General features: G+C 60.8%; 2 protein-coding genes across 10 annotated transcripts in view; both read left to right on the forward strand.

Moving 5' to 3' along the window:
• Positions 1-8,570, forward strand: part of Uroc1 (urocanate hydratase 1) — an 18,410-nt gene extending 9,840 nt beyond the window's left edge. Inside the window, exons 12-21 of one of the 2 annotated variants that reach the window (XM_046458699.2) lie at positions 4-101; positions 878-950; positions 1,852-1,973; positions 2,301-2,374; positions 3,012-3,110; positions 3,241-3,340; positions 4,209-4,290; positions 4,448-4,562; positions 5,779-5,878; positions 7,965-8,570. In XM_046458699.2, the coding sequence (XP_046314655.1) occupies positions 4-101; positions 878-950; positions 1,852-1,973; positions 2,301-2,374; positions 3,012-3,110; positions 3,241-3,340; positions 4,209-4,290; positions 4,448-4,562; positions 5,779-5,878; positions 7,965-8,005 (904 nt within the window). In that variant the 3' untranslated portion in view covers positions 8,006-8,570. The remainder of the gene's footprint in view (positions 1-3; positions 102-877; positions 951-1,851; positions 1,974-2,300; positions 2,375-3,011; positions 3,111-3,240; positions 3,341-4,208; positions 4,291-4,447; positions 4,563-5,778; positions 5,879-7,964) is intronic. The other variant, XM_046458701.2, reaches the window with a different exon arrangement.
• Positions 8,571-11,346: 2,776 nt separating this feature from the next.
• The window catches only part of Zxdc (ZXD family zinc finger C), a 28,168-nt gene continuing 20,679 nt past the window's right edge, over positions 11,347-18,835 (forward strand). For 5 of the 8 annotated variants that reach the window (XM_046458703.2, XM_046458704.2, XM_046458706.2 and 2 more), the window contains exons 1-4: positions 11,348-12,404; positions 14,829-14,981; positions 15,078-15,156; positions 16,126-16,256. In XM_046458703.2, coding sequence (XP_046314659.1) covers positions 11,429-12,404; positions 14,829-14,981; positions 15,078-15,156; positions 16,126-16,256 — 1,339 coding nt within the window. In that variant the 5' untranslated portion in view covers positions 11,348-11,428. Of the gene's footprint in view, positions 12,405-14,828; positions 14,982-15,077; positions 15,157-16,125; positions 16,257-18,835 lie in introns of all 8 variants that reach the window. The other 3 variants (XM_046458708.2, XM_046458711.2, XM_046458702.2) reach the window with 2 other exon arrangements.

The following is an 18,835-nucleotide window of genomic DNA, read 5'->3' on the forward strand; positions in this document are numbered from 1 at the left end:
CAGCCTGAGGAGGCACGTCTCGGCCATCAACCGTCTGGCCCAGGAGAACTTCTTCTTTTGGGACTATGGCAACGCCTTCCTCCTAGAGGCTCAGCGAGCAGGTAGGCCAGAGGGGAGGGCCGGGAGGGTCCCCTCCTGCCACCCAGCCAGCGCCCCAGGAGTCTCCCCTGAGCCTCTACCCGAGGCCTTTCTCCCAGAAGCTGGTCCTCCCAGGTGGGCAGCTGGGCCTCTCTGGGCCTCAGTTTCTCCACGTAGTTAAAGAACATTAACTGCTGGTCAGAGAGCAGGTGGGACACTCAGGATGAGCTTCTGTCCCCAACTCTGCAATTTCCCTCCTTCAAGATGCAGAGGGTCCAAAGGTGCTCAAAGATGCACGGGGGGCCCGCTAGGTGGCGCCCGCCTGTCATCCCAGCGGCTCTGGAGGCTGAGGCCTCCCTTTCCCTATTATGATTATGATTATGATTAATTATTATTATTATTAACCAGGGATTGAACCCAGGGGCGCTTACCCACTGAGCCCCGTCCCCAGCCCTTTTTCTATTTTATTTAGAGACAGGGTCTCGCTGAGTGGCTCAGGGCCTCGCGAAGTGGCTGAGGCTGGCCTCCAACTCGCGATCCTCCTGCCTCAGCCTCCTGAGCTGTTGGGATGACAGGCGTGCGCGACCTCACCCTGCTATTACTATTATTATTTTTAATTAGTGCATTATAGTTATATGGAAACACAGGGTTTATTGGCTGTATTTGTACATAGACTTATTTTTTTAAAAAAAGAGTCACATTGATGATCCTTCCCCAGCCTTTCCCCGGGCCCCTTGTTGATGTCACCATGTGGTGGCCATGTGAGTGCTCACCCCGGGGGCGGGTATTCTGTCCGTAGGAGCAGATGTGGAGAAGAAAGGGGCCAATAAGACGGAATTTCGCTACCCCTCCTACGTCCAGCACATTATGGGGTAAGTGACGGGGTGGCCACCAGTTCCAGGGTATCCAATGTCACCCCAGTCCCTTTCAGGGCCTGGGACGTGGCGTTTGGGTCCAACCGACCACCCTCAAGGTCATGTGCTGTGACCCTCACGCAACCCCAAAGCAGCCAGGTACCGGGTCACAGGGTTCCCACGATGACAAGGAACCAAGCCCCGAGAGTCTCTGTCAGGACCTGGTGAGGAGACAGGCGGGCACCAAGGGGCAGGACACTGAGGTCCCTTTCTCAGAGCCCCGGAGACTTCAAGAGCCTCTCCCCTAAGTGGGCCTCTGTGGTGCTGTTGGGGACAAATGTGGGAATTCGTGGCCCTGGAGAGAGGTCACCGCAGGCACAGGCAGCCCCAGGCGGCCTGGCAGAGTCTTCTCCCAGGGCCGAGCGCCGCACTGTCCTCAGTCCTTGTCCTCATCACAGACTTCTGAGGCTGGCCTCCAATTTGCGATCCTCCTTCCTCAGCCTCCCGAACCACTGGGATGACAGATGTGGGTCACCCTGTCCTCCTAGAAAATATTTTTTAAAACAGAAAAGTGAAGGTCACCTTCTCGAGTTCAGCACAGAGCTGGGCTCAGCCTGGGGAGGGATACAGGGGGACAGCCCCCAGAGAAGGTGCCCCCGCCCAGCCTGGCAAGCACCGGTGCCCACATGGGCTCTTTTCTCGTCTCTCATACCTGGTGATGGGTTTTCCTGTCATTTTACAAAAACTACGTGGAATTTTTTGGACCAAAATCACCAATGGCAGTTTGAGACGAATTCTGCTTGTCCTTGTTCCGTCTAGTTCCTCTGGATGGTGTGACCCCGGATCACACCCCTGGCCCTGGCCAGAAGTGCCATCAGCCTGGGAAACCCCCCCATTGAAGAGACATTTGTCCCTGCAGGGACATATTCTCCCAGGGATTCGGGCCTTTCCGCTGGGTCTGCACATCCGGGGACCCTGAGGACCTAGCTGTCACGGACCAGCTAGCCACATCTGTGCTGGAGAAGGCCATCGCTGAGGGAGGTAATGTCCTGGGGGGGAGGTCGGCCCTACGTGCACACTGTCCCCAGGAGATGTCCTCCGCTGTGCGGGTCAGGATCCTCCGGGTGGAATTAACAGGAAGCCAGTGCATTGGTTAGCTTTGCAGTACTGTGACAAAAGGCCTGAGAAAATCAGCGCGGTAGACAAAAAGGTTTACCATGTCAGAGGTTCCAGGGTACGGTTGGCCCCGACTCCTGGATTTGGGGACAGAGTTAGAGCAGGCGTCTGTAGCAAGCAGCCTGGATCAGGAGGGCCCAGGACTCTGGCAGGGGCGCCCTCTGCCCACGACACCCCACTTCCTCTCTACAGCAACGACGGAGTCTGTGAAACTACAATATATGGACAATGTCCGCTGGATCCGCGAGGCGGCCAAGCACCACCTGGTGAGGGTGTCCCTCGGGGCTCCCAGGGGAGGACTGGAGGGTCCTGGGGGAGGCTGACTTGGGGCTCTGCTTCCATGAGAATTCACAGGGCACAGACACAGGACCACATGTGACCATGCCAGAGCACCTGGCAGCAGATCAACTGTCACCCTCAAAAATAGGAAGTTCCTGGGGGGCGGGGATCAAAAAGAGCCTGTTATCCCAGCGGCTCAGGAGGCTGAGGCAGGAGGATCGCAAGTTGGAGGCCAGCCTCAGCCACTTAGCGAGGCCCTAAGCAACTCAGGGAGACCCTGTCTCTAAATAAAATAGAAAAAGGGCTGGGGACGGAGGTTAATCCCATAATGTCACCTCCCTGGAGCGCAGGGAGGTCGGGCTCTCAGAGTCTCCAAGATCCAGGGCTCACCCCTGGGCAGCTCAGACCTCACGGGGACATGCGGTGGCCAGGGGCTGAGGGGAGGGTACGCCCCAGTCTGCCACAGACCTCGGAGGGCCATCTGGGGTCCCCTCGGGCCACACACCAGGGGCCTTGTCTAGGGATCAGAGGGGCCTCCAGGCTGCTGGGGACGGTGGCTTGGTGACGCCAGCTCGCCCCCAGGTCCTGCCTCTTGCTGAAGGGTCTCTCCCTCTCCTCCTGCAGGTGGTGGGCTCCCAGGCACGGATTCTCTACTCGGACCAGAAGGGCCGCGTGGCCATCGCTGTGGCCATTAATCAGGCCATCGCCAGCGGGAAGGTCAAGGTGAGGCCCTGCCGTCCAGGGGGTCCTCCCCCCCCTGCCCTGCAGACCCCACCTCCCGAGCCTTCTGGAACAGCCCGACCCTTGCCCTCTGCCTCTGGTGGCTCACGTCCTGCACCTCCCTTTGCCCCAGGCACCCGTGGTTCTGAGCCGTGACCACCACGACGTCAGTGGCACTGACAGCCCGTTTAGGGAGACCTCCAACATTTATGATGGCTCTGCCTTCTGTGCAGGTGAGGACCCACACACACACACACACACACACACACACACACAATCACGCAGCTGTACACGCCTGGCCTCCCAGCGGCTCGGGAGGCTGAGGCAGGAGGATCGCAAGTTGGAGGCCAGCCTCCGCCACTCAAGGAGAACCTGTCTCAAAAGGAGAAGGGCTGGGACGTCGCTTGGTGGTAGCGCTCCTGGGCTCAATTCCCCTGTAGGACCCCCCCCAAAAAAAAAAGAAAGAAAAGAAAAAGAAAAATCCAGGGACTTTGATTGATCAGGGAACCTCATGCAAATTCAAAGACCAGTCCACATTCAGAGGGGGCGCCCTTCTGAGCACGCTCAGTTGGAGATCATGCGCCCCACACCCCTGACCCCCGTCCCCAGCCCTTTTTCTATTTTATTGAGAGAGAGGGATTCACTGAGTTGCTCAGGGCCTCACTATGTGCTGAGGCTGGCCTCCAACTTGCGACCCTCCTGCCTCAGCCTCCCGAGCTGCTGGGAGGACAGGCGTGCGTCACTGCGCCCGGCTCCCCTCATCCTCTTTTAAGGGAAGGGGCGAGGCTCCTTGACTCTGGGTCTCCACAGTTAAGATGTCTCTGGGTTCTGCGGCTGGTTCTCTTCGAGCTGCGGGCTCTGGGGCTCAGGACTAGGGAGGAGAATCGTAGGAGACTCTGGATCTTTGTTGGTGCCTCCTGCTCAGCTGGGGCTCTGCCAGCACAAATCATGGCTGTTCCCGGAGCCACCGGTCCCTGGTTCCCACTGGCCCAGCTGTCACCATGTTCTTGCATCCTGAGCCTGGCCTGCGCTCAGGCCTACTGGACAGAGGGACATGGGGTCTGGTGGACAGAGTGACGTGTGCTGTTCCTGCTTCTGCAGACATGGCCGTGCAGAATTTCGTAGGAGACGCCTGTCGTGGAGCTACCTGGGTCGCGCTTCACAACGGAGGGGGCGTGGGCTGGTAAGGAGGGGGTCAGAGGATGGGCTGGGGGCTGCTGGGATAGCGTTATCAGGGGGAAATCTGCACAGGGGACTCCACTTCTTTGGGTCACACTTGTCACCTAGGACGTGAAGGTCTGTTGTAAGTGCCCAATAAGAACAGCAACCCTCCTTTCCAGGTCAGCGTCTAGGGTCTTCCTGTGTCCTCTGAGAGCCTCGCTTGAAAGCATGATATACCCAAAGCCAGACGTGGTGGTGCACACGTCTGTCATCTCAGCAGCTTGGGAGGCTGAGGTAGGAGGATGGCAAGTTGGAGGCCAGCCTCAGCCGCTTAGCAAGGCCCCTAAGCAACTCAGCGAGATCCTGTCTCTAAATAAAATACAAAATAGGGCTGGGGAAGGGGCTCAGGGGTTCAGCGCCTCTGGGTTCAGTCTCTTGCTTAGGGCCTCCCTAAGTGGCTGAGGCTGGCCTCCAACTTGCCATCCTCCTGCCTCAGCCTCCCAAGCCGCTGGGATGGCAGGCGCCTGGAAGAAGGAACGTAGCCTCGAGGCGCTGCGAGGTTGATGAACTGCGCCTGCGTGGATTTGAGCGGCAGGGAGCATCTGGGGTCCGCCTTGCCCAAGTCCTACCGCCCGGCAGGATTTGCACCTGCTCTGAGCAGCAGGGGGCGCTGTGGCTTCAGGGCCCAGAGCAGCCACCCAGGCTCAGCTCCTGGGGCCATTTCTGAACTGCCCTCTGAGCCTGATTTGGCGGGATCAAGCCATCCCCCGTCCTCCTGGGCTGAGTCCTGCAAAAATGGAGTTTCCCTGAGCATTGCAGAGGGCTGGTTGGCCGCCTGCCCAGGGAAGATGGAATTCTGAGCTGTGGCCGGGTCAGGTGGCTTTAAATAATGGAAAATAGGACCTGAGCTCAGGTCCCCTCAGTACATGGGCTGCAGAGCCTCGGGAGCCCAAAAGAGCTGCCTCCTTCCTGGGAGCCTGCCCTCACAGTCCTGGGTTTGCCAGGCTGAGTCTGCAGGGGAAGAGGTTGAGCCTGAAGGAGAGGGGCTGCCTCCCAACTGGGTGGTCCTGCTGACTTCAAGCAGGAGGTGACACCAAGTGAGCCACTGTCATCCCAGTGGCTCGGGAGGCTGAGGCAGGAGGATAGCAAGTTGGAGGCCAGCCTCAGCAACCTAACGAGGCCCTAAGCAGCTCAGTGAGACCCTGTCTCTAAATAAAATATAAAACGGGCTGGGGACGGGGGCTCAGGGGTGAAGCATCTCACTGGAGATGACCTCAGGGCCTCCTGGTCCAGCTCAGAGGCCAGGATGTGGCCACTCTGCCCCCCAGCTCTGCCTCTCTGGTGCCTGGTGGCCCTCTGTCCCCTGGTCTGCATGCTCCAGAGCCCCGTGTGACACGGGTTCCCCCTACCCTGACACCAGAAGCCAGCGCTTTTGGAAACACACATTTCTGCCTGCTCCCTGTGTGGCCAGGTCCAGGGAGTGACCTCAGAACCCCTCGGCCTCTTGCAGGGGAGAGGTGATCAATGGGGGCTTCGGCCTTGTGCTGGATGGGACCCCAGAGGCCGAGCAGAAAGCAAGAGCGATGCTCAGCTGGGACGTCTCCAATGGCGTGAGTACCCCCCGGACCCCCGGCTCCTCTTCTACCCCATCTGAGGTCTCGCCTCCGTAGCAGATTCAGACTGCAGATCGGGGCCAGAGTTCTCCAGCACTCAGGGGCTCCTCCCGCCCTCCCTGGCCACTCCAGTGTCACTCCAGACCTTTTCTAGAACCTTCTTTGCAGTCTCTGACGCTGATCTCGCCTGTTCAGTCCAGCCTGTTGTCTCTGAGGTGGCCCCAGCAATCCCAGCCCTTCCTCTGGGCAGAGCCACCCCCAGTGCTGAAAGGTCTCACTTGGGGCTGGGGAGGGACCTCACTCAACCACGTAGCTGCATTTTTTTGGTCCCAGGGATGGAGCCCAGGGGCGCTTCACCCCTGAGCCCCCATCCCCAGCCCTTTTTCTATTTTATTTAGAGACAGGGTCTCGCTGAGTTGCTCAGGGCCTGGCTAAGTTGCTGAGGCTAGCCTCCACTTTCGATCCTCCTGCCTCAGCCTCCTGAGCCGCTGGGATGACAGGCGTGCGTCACCGCACCCATCTTGGAGGGTCTCATTCTTAGGCAGGTCCTGACGCGAGCTTGGCCCTTGGGTTGAACAAGGGTGACCCACCTTGGCTGTGATACAGCTTCGGGGCGGGAGGGGCTGGATTCCTTCCAGGACCATCTCAGGGAACCCAGGGGACAGTCAGCTCACACTGGAGGTCAGAGGCCAGATCAGAGGAAACCCAGGCTGTGAGCAAAGCGTCCGGGGAGCTCAGAGGCCATTGGTAGGACATTGGTTGACTGAGACCTCGCAGGTGGAGTCAGGTCACTCTTAAGAGATGGAGGAGGTGGCTCCGTTTCAGAAGAGGGCAAGTCCCTGAAGTGGCCCTCAGCAGAGGGGAGGAGGCCCACGGGGGGGGGGGGGGGAATTGGGCAGATGGGAAAGAGGGCTGGTCCTGCACATGGCACCCAGGTCCCCAGGGTGGCCTTCGGGAGCCATCATACCTGGTAGGGAGCTCAGCGGTGTTGACCCCAGAGGCTCCAAGGACCCCTTGATTCTGAGTCCCTAGGAGTCGTGAGTCCCATTACCCTGGTGTTGAGGACAGAACACCCGAGAAGTACCAAGGAGGGGGAGGAAGGGGGAGAGAGGGAGGGAGGGGGAGGGAGGGGAGAAGAGGGGGAGGGAGGGAGGGAGGGAGGGGGAGGGGAGGACAGAGAGGAAGGGAGGGAGGGGGAGAGGGAGGGGGAGAGAGAGGGAGAAAGGGGGAGGGGAGGGGAGGAGGGAGGGAGGGAGGGGGAGGGGGAGGAGGGAGGGGGAGGGGGAGGAGGGAGGAGGGAGGGAGGGAGGGGAGGGGGAGGGGGAGGGGAGAGAGGGAGGGAGGGGGAGAGGGAGGGAGGGGGAGGAGGGGGGAGGGAGGGGAAGGGGAGAGGGAGGGAGGGGGAGAGGGAGGGAGGGGGAGGAGGGGGGAGGGAGGGGGAGGGGAGAGAGGGAGGGGGAGGGGGAGAGGGAGGGAGGGGGAGGAGGGGGGAGGGAGGGGGAGGGGAGAGAGGGAGGGGGAGGGGGAGAGGGAGGGAGGGGGAGAGGGAGGGAGGGGAGAGGGAGGGAGGGGGAGGGGAGAGAGGGAGGGAGGGGGAGAGGGAGGGAGGGGGAGAGGGAGGGAGGGGGAGGAGGGGGGAGGGAGGGGGAGAGGGAGGGAGGGGGTGGAGGGGGGAGGGAGGGGAAGGGGAGAGGGAGGGAGGGGGAGAGGGAGGGAGGGGGAGGAGGGGGGAGGGAGGGGGAGGGGAGAGAGGGAGGGGGAGGGGGAGAGGGAGGGAGGGGGAGGAGGGGGGAGGAGGGGGGAGGGAGGGGGAGGGGAGAGAGGGAGGGAGGGGGAGAGGGAGGGAGGGGGAGGAGGGGGAGAGAGGGAGGGGGAGGGGGAGGGGAGATGGAGGGGGAGGGAGAGGGAGGGGAAGAGGGAGGAGGAGGGAGGGGAAGGGGGAGGGAGGTGACCTTGGCAACAGGCTGGAGGAGGGGGACGCGTCCCGGAGGATCAGCGTTTTACGGCCTTTGAGCCAGGCCCCTGCCGACCCCACCACCCGTCACCTGCCCTGACTGTCCCCTGCCACCTCCCCTTGCTCCAGGTGGCCCGGCGCTGCTGGTCGGGGAACCCAAAGGCCTATGAGATCATCTGCCAGACGGTGCGGGAGAACGATGGCTTGGAGGTGACGCTGCCCCATCCGGTGGCAGATGAGGGCACCCTGCAGCAGGCCCTGCGGCCCTGAGAGGGCGACACCCCAGCACCCCTTCCTCGGCCTGTCCCCACCCTCCCAGCCCCAGCGCCGGGTCTCCCCCTGCATATGTCCCCTCTGGGCCACAGGCTTGTGTCACCCTCTAGTGTCCTGGACTGGGGGACCATGACCACTTCATCACACAGACGAACCCGTCCAGGCCCAGAGAGGTGAAGCCATTTGGCCATGACCACACAGCTTGGCTGGGAGCCCAGGGAGGACAGGGTTACGGAATGGACACCAGCGTGGGGCGTCCCCAACCGTGAACCCTGGCCAAACTGGTCACCAACCAGCTCCTTCGAACGCCCCTGGAGGTTTCTCTGGCTGATTGTGTCATCTGATCTGCCACCACCCATTTTTCTCCTTCTGTCTGTCTGTCCGGCCCTCAGTGCCCCAGGCTTGGGGACACACAGGTGGAGCCTCGGGAGAAGGACAGTAAATAAAGGAAAAGACAGAGAACTGTGTGCACCTGACATCGCAGGCTGGGGGGACCAAGCAGCAGAGTGACCCTCAAGGGAAATGGACAGGTGTCTGGGGTGTAAAGGACAGGGAGGGTCCTCCCCGGGGTTCACCTGGCCTGAGCCTCCAACAGGGGCCCTCGAGAGCTCTGCCGGGGACCTATGTGTCTCCCAGGCAGGGTGTGGGTCCCTGGGGTGAACTCCGCACCCCTTCCATTTCCAGGTGTGTTTGCACCAGGGATGGAACCCGGGGTGCTTAACCCCTGAGCCCCGTCCCCAGCCTATTTTCTATTCTATTTAGAGACAGGGTCTCATTGAGTTGCTTAGGGCCTCACTAAGTTGCCGAGGCTGGCCTCCAACTTGCGATCCTCCTGCCTCAGCCTCCCGAGCTGCTGGGATGACAGGTGTGTTTGTGTCATGGTGCCTGGCTCCTTCCCTGTCTTGAGGCACCAATGACACTTGGCCCCTTTCCTTTAAAGAAATTCATTAGGCTTTGTTAACGAGACACCAAACCTTGAATAACCATTTAATTTATTTACAGTCTGATCCTCATGGAGGATCATTGATAGGATATTAGCCGGCTTCACAGTGACCAGGATAAAGCACCCCAGGCTCCGTCACATATAAATAGAGAAGGTTTATTTTGGCTCACAGTTTTGAACGTTCCCAACTGCGATCAGGGCAGCCCAACTGCTTTGGGACTCTGGCCAAATGGCAGATGGTAGAGGAGACTGTCCACTCTGTGAGCCCGCAATCCGTGCAGAGCTGGCCTCCTCCTGTTTGGGTTCCTCTGTGTCACTAATGAGCTCAGGTATTGATTAGATTCTAGCAGGGGCCTCTTATCCAGCCTCCCTGCCTCCATTCTCACCATATGCTGGAGACTTTGCTTGTAGAGAAATCTCTATAAAATGTCACACCTCTGCCTAAAAACCCACAGAAATTCCCCTGACTCTTACTGGAGTCTCCAGTATCTGAGAATCTCCTGCCGATAATACTTCCCGGGGAATGCGATGTGGCAATATCAATGTATCAATATTAATATCTGTTCCAGCCTCTACTTTAAATTCTTTGGGTAGATACATGCAGAGGTCTGATGGCAGAATCCTGGGGTGATTTTAATGCTTCATTTTTCCGAGGAACTACCACAGTATTTGCAATAGAAGAAAAATATTTTTAATCATAAAAAGTATGTTAAATACACGTGCCTGTGTCCACCCCACTTCAGAAGGAGTCACACTAGGAGCACTTGGTGTATCTTTCCAGAAAATTTCCCTTTTTTGGTACTAGAGATTGACCCCAGGGTACTTAACCACCGAGCTCCATCCCCAGCCCCTTTTTTAAAATATATTTTATTTAGAGACAGGGTCTTGCTGAATTGCCTAGGCCCCCTTGCTAAGTTGCAGAGGCTGGCCTCCAACTTGAGATCCTCCTGCCTCGGCCTCCCGAGCTGGGGGTACAACAGATCTGCACACCACCGCACCAGGCTCCACTCCTTCATTTCAGAGTGGGAGATACAGACGGTGAAGGAGCAGAGAAAGGGACCCAGAAAACAACTGCATGATGAGAGGGGTGTCAAAGGAAGGAAAGCGGGGGCTGGGTAAAGATGGACTTTGGGTCAGAACTTTAGCACAGCCTCCCAGGAGGATCCAAGGAACCGCTACAGAGTCTCTGAGGCAGGGACCAGGTGGGCCTGTTGGAAAAATTGGAAAGAAGTGAGTGGGGAGCCGGGCAGTGGGGTTCTGTAGCGGTGGGAGTGACCAATGCAGGAGTTGGGTGGGAATCGGAGCCCTGTGTCGAACAGGTGCGGTGGGAGGCAGTCGGGTGAGGGGAGGCTGAAGGCCAGCTACTCGGTTACTTTTTTGAGTTTGGATTTCAGTGGTGGTCACAGCGAATTTGGATGGAATCTGAGGAGACGGAGGAGAGGGACAGGGTGGCCGGGGAGGATGAAGCAACTTAGATTTTGCAACCTGAGGCTGTGTGGACTTATACAGTTGGCCACCTAAGCAGAGTCCCATCAGGGAGGACCTGCGGGCTAGGAAAGGCTCTCGGGCAGTGCAAGGAAGGTCTGGGAGCCGGGGGGGGGGGGGGGGGGTTGGAGTGAGCTTCAACACGCTCCTGAGGAAGCTGTCCAGCCGGTGGACAGCTGTACATTCTGACTGCCAGTTCCTGGCTGTGTGACCTCAGGCAAGACACTCAGTCTCTCTGTGCCTGTTCCTTCGTACGTGCGAGTGTGAAGATGAATCAGCTCATAGTCACAAAGCCCAGTAAACGCTTCCAGACGTTGTGCGAGCGTCCGAATTAATCCCTTGGCCTGCGCTAACCAGACCCAGAACCTCCGCCCTCCAATGCATCAGAGCCGAGCGCGCAGAAGGGACGCCCCGCCCCCGCCCCCGGAGCCCCGCCCACGGCCCGGCGGCGCCCCACCCGCAACGCCACGGTCCCGCCCCCCGGCGCCGCGCGCACGGCCCCACGGAACAGGCACTGGCGCCCCGCCCACAGCCCACGGCCCCGCCCCCCGGCGCTGCGCGCAGGGCCCCGCCATTCGGCGCCCCGCCCACAAGACCACGGTCCCGCCCATCGGCGCCTCGCGCAAGGCCCCATGGCATCCCCACTCGGCGCCCCGCTCACAGCAACCCACTCCGCCCCCCGGCGCCACGCGCAAGGCCCCACCACTCGGCGCCCCGCCCTCAGCCTCCGGCCCCGCCCCGCGACGCCGCGCGCACGTCACGACGGCCCAGCAGCCCCCGCGCGGCACGCTCGCTGTGGCGCACGCGCGGCTCGGAGCTGGACTCCAGGCCGTCCTCCGCGCCGGGCCTTGGTGGCGACCTCTTCTGGCGGCGGCCACTCGGCGTCGCGCGCATGCCCGGGAGGGGCGGACCGTTCTTCCTGCGAGGCGGCGGCACCGACGCCGCTGCTGGGCCCAAGATGGACCTCCCAGCCCTGCTCGCCGCCCCGGCCGCGCGCGGAGGCCAACATGGCGGCGGCGGCCCCGGCCGGCTACGCCGCGGCCCGGGACCGCCCCTGAGCGCGGGCCCGGGCCGCCGCCGCCTGCTGCTGCTACGGGGCCCGGAAGATGGCGGGCCCGAGCCGCGGCGTGAGGAGGCCCCGGGGCCCAGCCCGCCGCCCCCCGAGGACGGCGGCGACGCCTTCGTGGTGCTGCTGGAGGTGGCGCGCGGCGCCGCCGCCGAGGCCCCGGGAAGGCGGGAGGCCGAGCCCAGCCCCGGCGCGAGCCCCGCCGGCCGCCCTGAGCCGCCCGGCCCTGGCCCCGTCCCGGCCGCCGCCCCCGGCGCGGCCCTCGCAGGCGCCGTCGCCCTCGACCGCCGGGACCTGCTCGTGCGCCTCGACCGCGGCGTCTTCACGCTGGCGCCGCCGCCCGCGCCGGGGCCGCCCGCGCCGCGCCCGCCCGCGCCCCCGGGCCCCGCCGCCGCCGGCCGCCGCGCGCCCCCGGGCTACCGCTGCCCCGAGCCGCAGTGCGCGCTGGCCTTCGCCAAGAAGCAGCAGCTGCAGGTGCACCTGCTGACGCACGGCGGGCCCCAGGCGCGCCGGCCCTTCAAGTGCCCGCTGGACGGCTGCGGCTGGGCCTTCACCACCTCCTACAAGCTCAAGCGACACCTGCAATCGCACGACAAGCTGCGCCCGTTCGGCTGCCCCGTGGGCGGCTGCGGCAAGAAGTTCACCACCGTGTACAACCTCAAGGCGCACATGCGCGGCCACGAGCAGGAGAGCCTCTTCAAGTGCGAGGTGTGCGCCGAGCGCTTCCCCACGCACGCCAAGCTCAGCTCGCACCAGCGCAGCCACTTCGAGCCCGAGCGGCCCTACAAGTGCGACTTTCCCGGTAACCGCGGGACCCGCGCCGCTGGGGGTGGCCGGCGGGGACCCTTCGCTGGGGTTGCACTTGAAGGTTTTTCTTTCAAAAGCACCAGGGGTGCTGACCACGGACCCACACCCAGCCCTTGAGAGACAGGATCTTGCTCGGTGGTCGAGGCTGGCCTCCAACTCGAGATCCTCCTGCCCCAGCCTCCCCGTTGCTGGGATGACAGGCGTGCGCTCTCCCCCGGGCCCGGTTCCATTGGAAATCTTAACCCTGCCCTGCTGCGGGATTGCTGCAGCCAGGTAGCACCCGCCGTCTCGGCCGTCTGGGGAGGAGGCTTCCTTTAGTGAGAGTGATGACGTGTCCTGGGGTTTTGTTATCAGTCAGAGCTTTATTTGGCTTAGGTGTGTTGTTTAGAAACATGGACGGGTGCAGTGTTGTTCTGGAGGAACAGATGAACAAGGCCAGGGACAGCACTTTATTGCACCGAGGGAGTCACCCGCTGCAGGTGTCTGGTGTGTCCCATTTCTTGTGCCTTTTGGACTTTGACGTTATTTTCACTGCACTTCAGCGCTTTGTGAAGGGTAAGAGGTTTCCTCCTCTTGCAGATGAGGATGCAGGTTTCTAGCACCGGGCAGGGTGATGTCCCCTGCAGGTTTTCTCCTCCACCATGTGGACCTGCAGCCCCTGGAAACGCTAAGACACCAACACAGTGACCTCTGAGCCAGCGTAGGCAGGAGAACACTCTTGGTCCAGAGGACAGGAGTGTGGGAAAGGAGTGGGCTGGTGGGAAGCAGGGTCTGCCTGTGTTCAGAGCCTGGGCGGGGGGTGGTGACCGAGGCAGCTGTGGGATCGCCAGGTAGTGGCCACAGGACGTTTCCCATCCCGTTCATTCAAACATAACCTGAGCCAGTGCCTCGCGTGTGAGTCGTGAGCACAGACCCCACGGACCTAGGAACGCAGGCGGTATCAAGTGTGTTAGGACTCGAGTATCTTGAGAGTGCCACTTCGTCCCCAGGTCCTGGGGCGCCCTGTTTTGGAGACCCTTATCCCACCGGCTGGAAATCTTTTTTTTTTTTAGCTGTAGCTGGATGCAGCACCTCCATCTCTCTTCTCTATTTTTGTCGGGTGCTGAGGTTCGAACCCAGGGCCTTGCGTGTGCACGAGGCAAGCGCTCCACCGCTGAGCCCCAGCCCAGCCTTCGAATCAGCTTTTCGAAGCTGGAGGTGGCTGTGACCCTGCTGTGATAAGAGCTTCGTCCTGTGGTTCAGGGATGCAGGTCAAGGCCAAGGACCCTGGGATTGCACTAGCTCCTCACTGGGGTTTGGTAGGCACAGAGAGCAGCCAGCGCAGCGCCATCAGGTGTCCCAGGAGTCTTTCCATAGCCTGAGCCAGGGCGATGGTGGGGACCCCAGGTAGCAGTGGCCATAGAGGTAGGGTCCAGAGGTGGCAGTGCTGATGGGGACAGGGGGACCTTGCCAAGGCAGAGGGTCGCGTTAAGATGAGGTTGAGCGACTGAAGGAATGCACCCCAGCACACTGTAGGGTGCCATGGAGGGGACATTGGGGCTTAGGAAGGTCCCCGCTGCCTGGGTACAGGAAGCTGGAAGGAGGTCCCCAGGCGGCCTTGCTCAGGGCGCTGCGGTGCCACCTGCCCTCGCTCCCAGACCTCGCACTTCTCGGGAAAGGCCGACAGGTGTCTCCACAGGGCAGCAGCCCAGCTTGGTTGTCAAACATGGCTGGGGAGGCCAACGATGGCCAAAGGCAGCCCCTGGGGCTGGCGAGGCCGCCAGGCACTGAGGGTGGAGTGGGGACAAGGCAACCGAGCAGGAACCTGAGGAACGGGAAGGGACACGGAGACGGGGAGGGGGGACTGTCAGAGGAACCCCAAGTGCGGAGGCCCAGGAAGCCGAGCCTGTGGGTAGGCGGGCAGGACACGTCCACTGGCGCTTAATTTTCCTGGGGTTCTTTTGGGGACCAGCAGTGGCTCTTGAGTCCGTGGAGGGCAGGACTCCCGCCTGCAGATCAGCGCGACAGACTGGCCTCCGATGGCTGTGACCATAGGGCCCTTGGTCAGTTAGTTTCCCTGTATCCAAGTCACAGTGCAGCAAGTGGCCGCCGTGGCCATCCTTTCTATAGCCATCACGTGGCCACATGTCCCCGGTCACAGTCAGGACTCTAGAAATGGCTTTTGAGTCACCATCTCCCTGTCTGCTCAGCATGGGCATGTCCCAGGCTGTGGCCAGCATCCGGGCTGTGGGCAGTGTCCCGGGTTGAGGCCAGCTTCCACGCTGTGGGTAGTGTCCCAGGTTGAGGCCAGTGTCCAGGCTGTGGCCAGCGTCCCTGGCTGTGGGCTGTGGCCAGTGTCCCGGGCTGAGGCCAGCGTCCAGGCTGTGGCCAGCGTCCGTGCGCTGGGTCCCGGGCCAGAGCGGGCTGTTTCTCTGTGCAGGCTGCGAGAAGACCTTCATCACGGTGAGCGCCCTCTTCTCCCACAGCCGCGCGCACTTCAGGGAGCAGGAACTCTTCCCCTGCTCCTTCCCCGGGTGCAGCAAGCAGTACGACAAGGCCTGCCGCCTCAAGATCCACCTGAGAAGCCACACAGGTAGGAGCAGGCGCCCCACGGGTGCTGGGGCGACAGTCCCCTCTGAGATCCTTCGGGTGCGTGACCCTGCTTTGCAATTTTTCTTTCTTTGACAAGGTGAAAGGCCATTTATATGTGACTCGGACAGTTGCGGCTGGACCTTCACCAGTATGTCCAAACTCCTGAGGCATAAAAGGTAGGTAGGCCTGCTGACGGGGGGGCTGGCAGCTCTGAAAGTGGGTGAGCTATTTTAGGTGGTTTTAAAAAAATGCTCAGTATGAACTGGCCTGGTGGCGCATGCGTACAATTCCAGCAGCTCAGGAGGCTGAGGCAGGAGGATCGTGAGTTGGAGGCCAGCCTCAGCAACAGTGATGTGCTCAGCAGCTCAGGGAGACCCTGTCTCTAAATAGAATACAGAATATGGCTGGGGACTGGGCTCAGTGGCCGAGAGCCCCTGAGTTCAATCCCTGGAACCGAAACAAAAAACCAGTGTGTAGGGATTTTTGAAAATCGGGAAACTGTGAAGAAAATTGTTCAGAGTCTCACCTCCTGGAGACAGATTTCCTACATGTTCTTTATTGTCATCTTTTACATACGATGATTTTTTGTGTGTTTTTGGACACCATAGGATAAGTTTGACACTCGTGGGGCCTGTGTCCCAGGGATGCTTGTCACTTCACACGGGTGTCGAGTTCCATTTTCATGACAGCGCTGACCCTGCTGTCTCTGTCCCTGATGTCCAGGGAGACTCGGAGTGGGTGACGTGTCTGGGCTTGCACAGCTGGGCCCTGAGGTTTGATGGAAGAGCGATCCTTAGGAAGGGACACGGGACCCTCCAGCTTACAGCCTGAGCCTTGTGCCCACCTCTGCTGCCTCTGTGGCTTGGGGACAGGGGGACTTCTAAGCAGTGGGACTTTGCTGCTCCTGACTGTCCTGTCTGGGACTTGGGGGCAGCCTGGGCGTGCCAGTGAAGTGGCCGAGTGTGGAGCGAGCCAGGCAGTAAAGCCACACGTGGTCAGAGATGGCCGAGGTTTTCTGAGCTGTACTGACCATTTTTTCTAAGTGAAGAGACCTCATAGTTTGATGTAATTTTGCAGAATTTAAGCAGGGAATTGCTTCTGGGGCCTCTGAGGTCACTGTGCTGCTTCTCCTCCTGTCCCTACAGGAAACACGACGACGACCGGAGGTTCACCTGCCCCGTGGAAGGCTGTGGGAAGTCCTTCACCCGCGCAGAGCACCTGAAAGGGCACAGCATCACCCACCTGGGCACCAAGCCCTTCGAGTGCCCCGTGGAAGGTAGCGTGTCAAACTACTCCCAGCTCTAAAGGAGCGCCAGGCCACCTCGGCCACTAGATCCCGTGGGTGAGCTGAGCCTCAGGTAGGGGTAGGCCAGGTGAGTGCAGGTGGCAGTCTGGGGTTTACCTGGCCCACCTGGGGAGCAGCATCAGAAGGAGGCCCAGATCAGGGGTCCTGCCTGTTCGCCTCCAGCCCTGTCACCCGCTCTGTTGGTGGCTCTTGTGAAATAACATGTCTCTTCACGCATCTGACATGTTGCTCGGGCTCTGAATGGTAACTCGCTAATCTTGGGGCAGTTGGAAGGTAGCCAAGCTCGGCTCAGTGAGGCCCTGTCTCTTTTTGGGGGGGGCGGGGGGGTCCTAGGGATTGAACCCAGGGCCCTCAACCTCTGAACCCCGTCCCCAGCCCTGTTTTGCATTGTATTTAGAGACAGGGACTCATTAAGTTGCTTAGGGCCTTGCTTTTGCTGAGGCTGACTTTGAACTCATGATCCTCCTGCCTCAGCCTCCCCAGCTGCTGGGATGACAGGTGTGCACCACTGTGCCTGCCTAAACTCACTTTTTGTTGTTTTTTTTTTAGGTACCAAAAATGAAACCCAGGGGAGTTTAACCACTGAGCCATGTCCGCAGCGCACTCCCCCCTTTTATTTTGAGACACGGTCTTGCTAAGTTGCTTAAGGCCTCACTAAGTTGCTGAGGATGGCCTCCAACCTATAGTCCTCCTGTCTCAGCCTCCCAAGTCGCTGGGAAGACAGGCGTGCACCACTGTGCCTGGCCTAGGCTGACTTTTTTAAAGGGCTGTTAGTAAGCTGAGCACAGTGGCCACACTTGTGATCGCAGCGACTCAGGAGGCTGAGGCAAGAGGATCACAAGTTCAAGGCCAGCCTCTGCAACTTAGCATAGGCCCTGTCTCAAAGGCACCCTGCCACTTGAGCCACATCCCCAGCCCCATGTGTTTCTTTAAGGTGCTGGGGGCAGGGTTCACCTGACAGAAACCTGCTCTGTGGCCCGCCGAGCTGGCCCACGCTGGGGCTGCAGAGGCACTAGGGAGCAGCAGACCAGGGCAGACCTGGAGGTCCCCAAATGGGTGGCCTCGGCTGCTTCTCTGGGCTTGGCCTTCCCAGTCTAGAGAAGGGGAAGGAGAGGGCAGAGACCGCGCAGAGCTGAGACCAGCTCTTAGAACGTGGTGGACACAGTACAGGTGGAGTGGCCAGGCTGCGTGGGCTCATGGGGTCTCATCACGCTGCTGAGGTGGCAGGGAGCACGCCAGGGCCTCCGATAAGCCTGAGGCAGAGGGTGCCAGCCGGGCACAGGGAAGGTGTGCGAGGCGGGAGAAGCAGCAGGTGGACCTTCCCAGCCAGGGAAGGGCAGCGGCCAAGAGCTCGAGGTTTGCAGACGAGGGCCACGTCCAAGGTGCAGCCCAGTTGGGTCTGAGGATGAAAGGGGAGGGGAGGGGCCGCAGCCCTCCTGGGCAGGTGCCTGTGCCCAGCAGGGAGCTGGCAGCCAGAGAGAGGGCGGCCCACAGCTGGGAGCTGAGAAGTCGTCCACAACACTGGGCTGGACAGGGGCCGGGGCAGAGGTCACAGCTGCAGTCAGTGTCAGCTGAAGTGGGGACACTGAGGCGGGGCTGGTTGGGGAGAAGGGGTCTGGTTGGCAGTGTTGCACTTGACGAGCCTTTGACCCCATGAGTTCAGGTGCTGGGGGGCAGGGGGGTGCCGCCGCCCGGGGAGCAGGCAGGGCTACCAAGAGAAGCGGGCAGCGCACGAGGCATTGCTAAAACCATGGAAGTGGACGGGATACTCAATAAGCAGCGTCAATCAGGAGGCGGTCAAGGGCAGTGATGAGAAATAGGAATTCTGAGCTGGACGTGGTGACGTGTGCCTGTCATCCCAGCAGCTCGGGAGGCTGAGGCAGGAGGATCGCAAGGTGGAGGTCAGCCTCAGCCACTTAGCGAGGCCCTAAGCAACTCAGTGAGGTCCTGTCTCTAAATAAAATGCAAAACAGGGCTGGGACAAGGCTTGGGTCGAGGGCTCTGAGTTCAACCCCTGGTACCCCCCAAAAATATACAACTTCTGGAGTCCAGTCTGCGTGAATCCAAGTCCTGACTCTGCCCCGTAAGTCGCCGTGCGATCTGGGACACGCAGCTTTAAGTCTCTGTCAAGTGAGACCTCTGTCGTGGGGCTTGGTGACTTGAGTCGAGAAGCACACGTGCATCCCGTGTGTCTGCGGCTGATTGTTGGTTTGGGGGGTCAGAGCCTGGGACAGTCCTGGGATTGAAGTGGGACGTGGAAGGGTGCCCTGGCAGGAGCCCTGGAGGCAGTGCCAGCCTGAGGGGTGGTGTGTGAGGAAGGCCCAGCCCAGGGCGCGGTGGCCTGCCAGGGTCCTGTGTTGAGGGCAGGTTCTGTGGGAGACTCAGCAGATCCCTGGGAAGTGGCTTAGTGGGCGCTGGAGGGTGGGCGCTCTGAGCAGCCTAGAGGTCCAGATGCATGTGGACCAGGCATTGGGGACACAGGGAAGGGCCGCCCTGTTGGGAGGGTCGGAGGTGGGGCTTGCGCAAGATCCAGGACCTTCCTTGCGTGG

The sequence above is a fragment of the Marmota monax genome, unplaced genomic scaffold, assembly GCF_021218885.2.
Source record: "Marmota monax isolate L192 unplaced genomic scaffold, Marmota_monax_Labrador192_F-V1.1 WCK01_AAM20220418_F8-fsc00370, whole genome shotgun sequence".
Taxonomy (NCBI): domain Eukaryota; kingdom Metazoa; phylum Chordata; class Mammalia; order Rodentia; family Sciuridae; genus Marmota; species Marmota monax.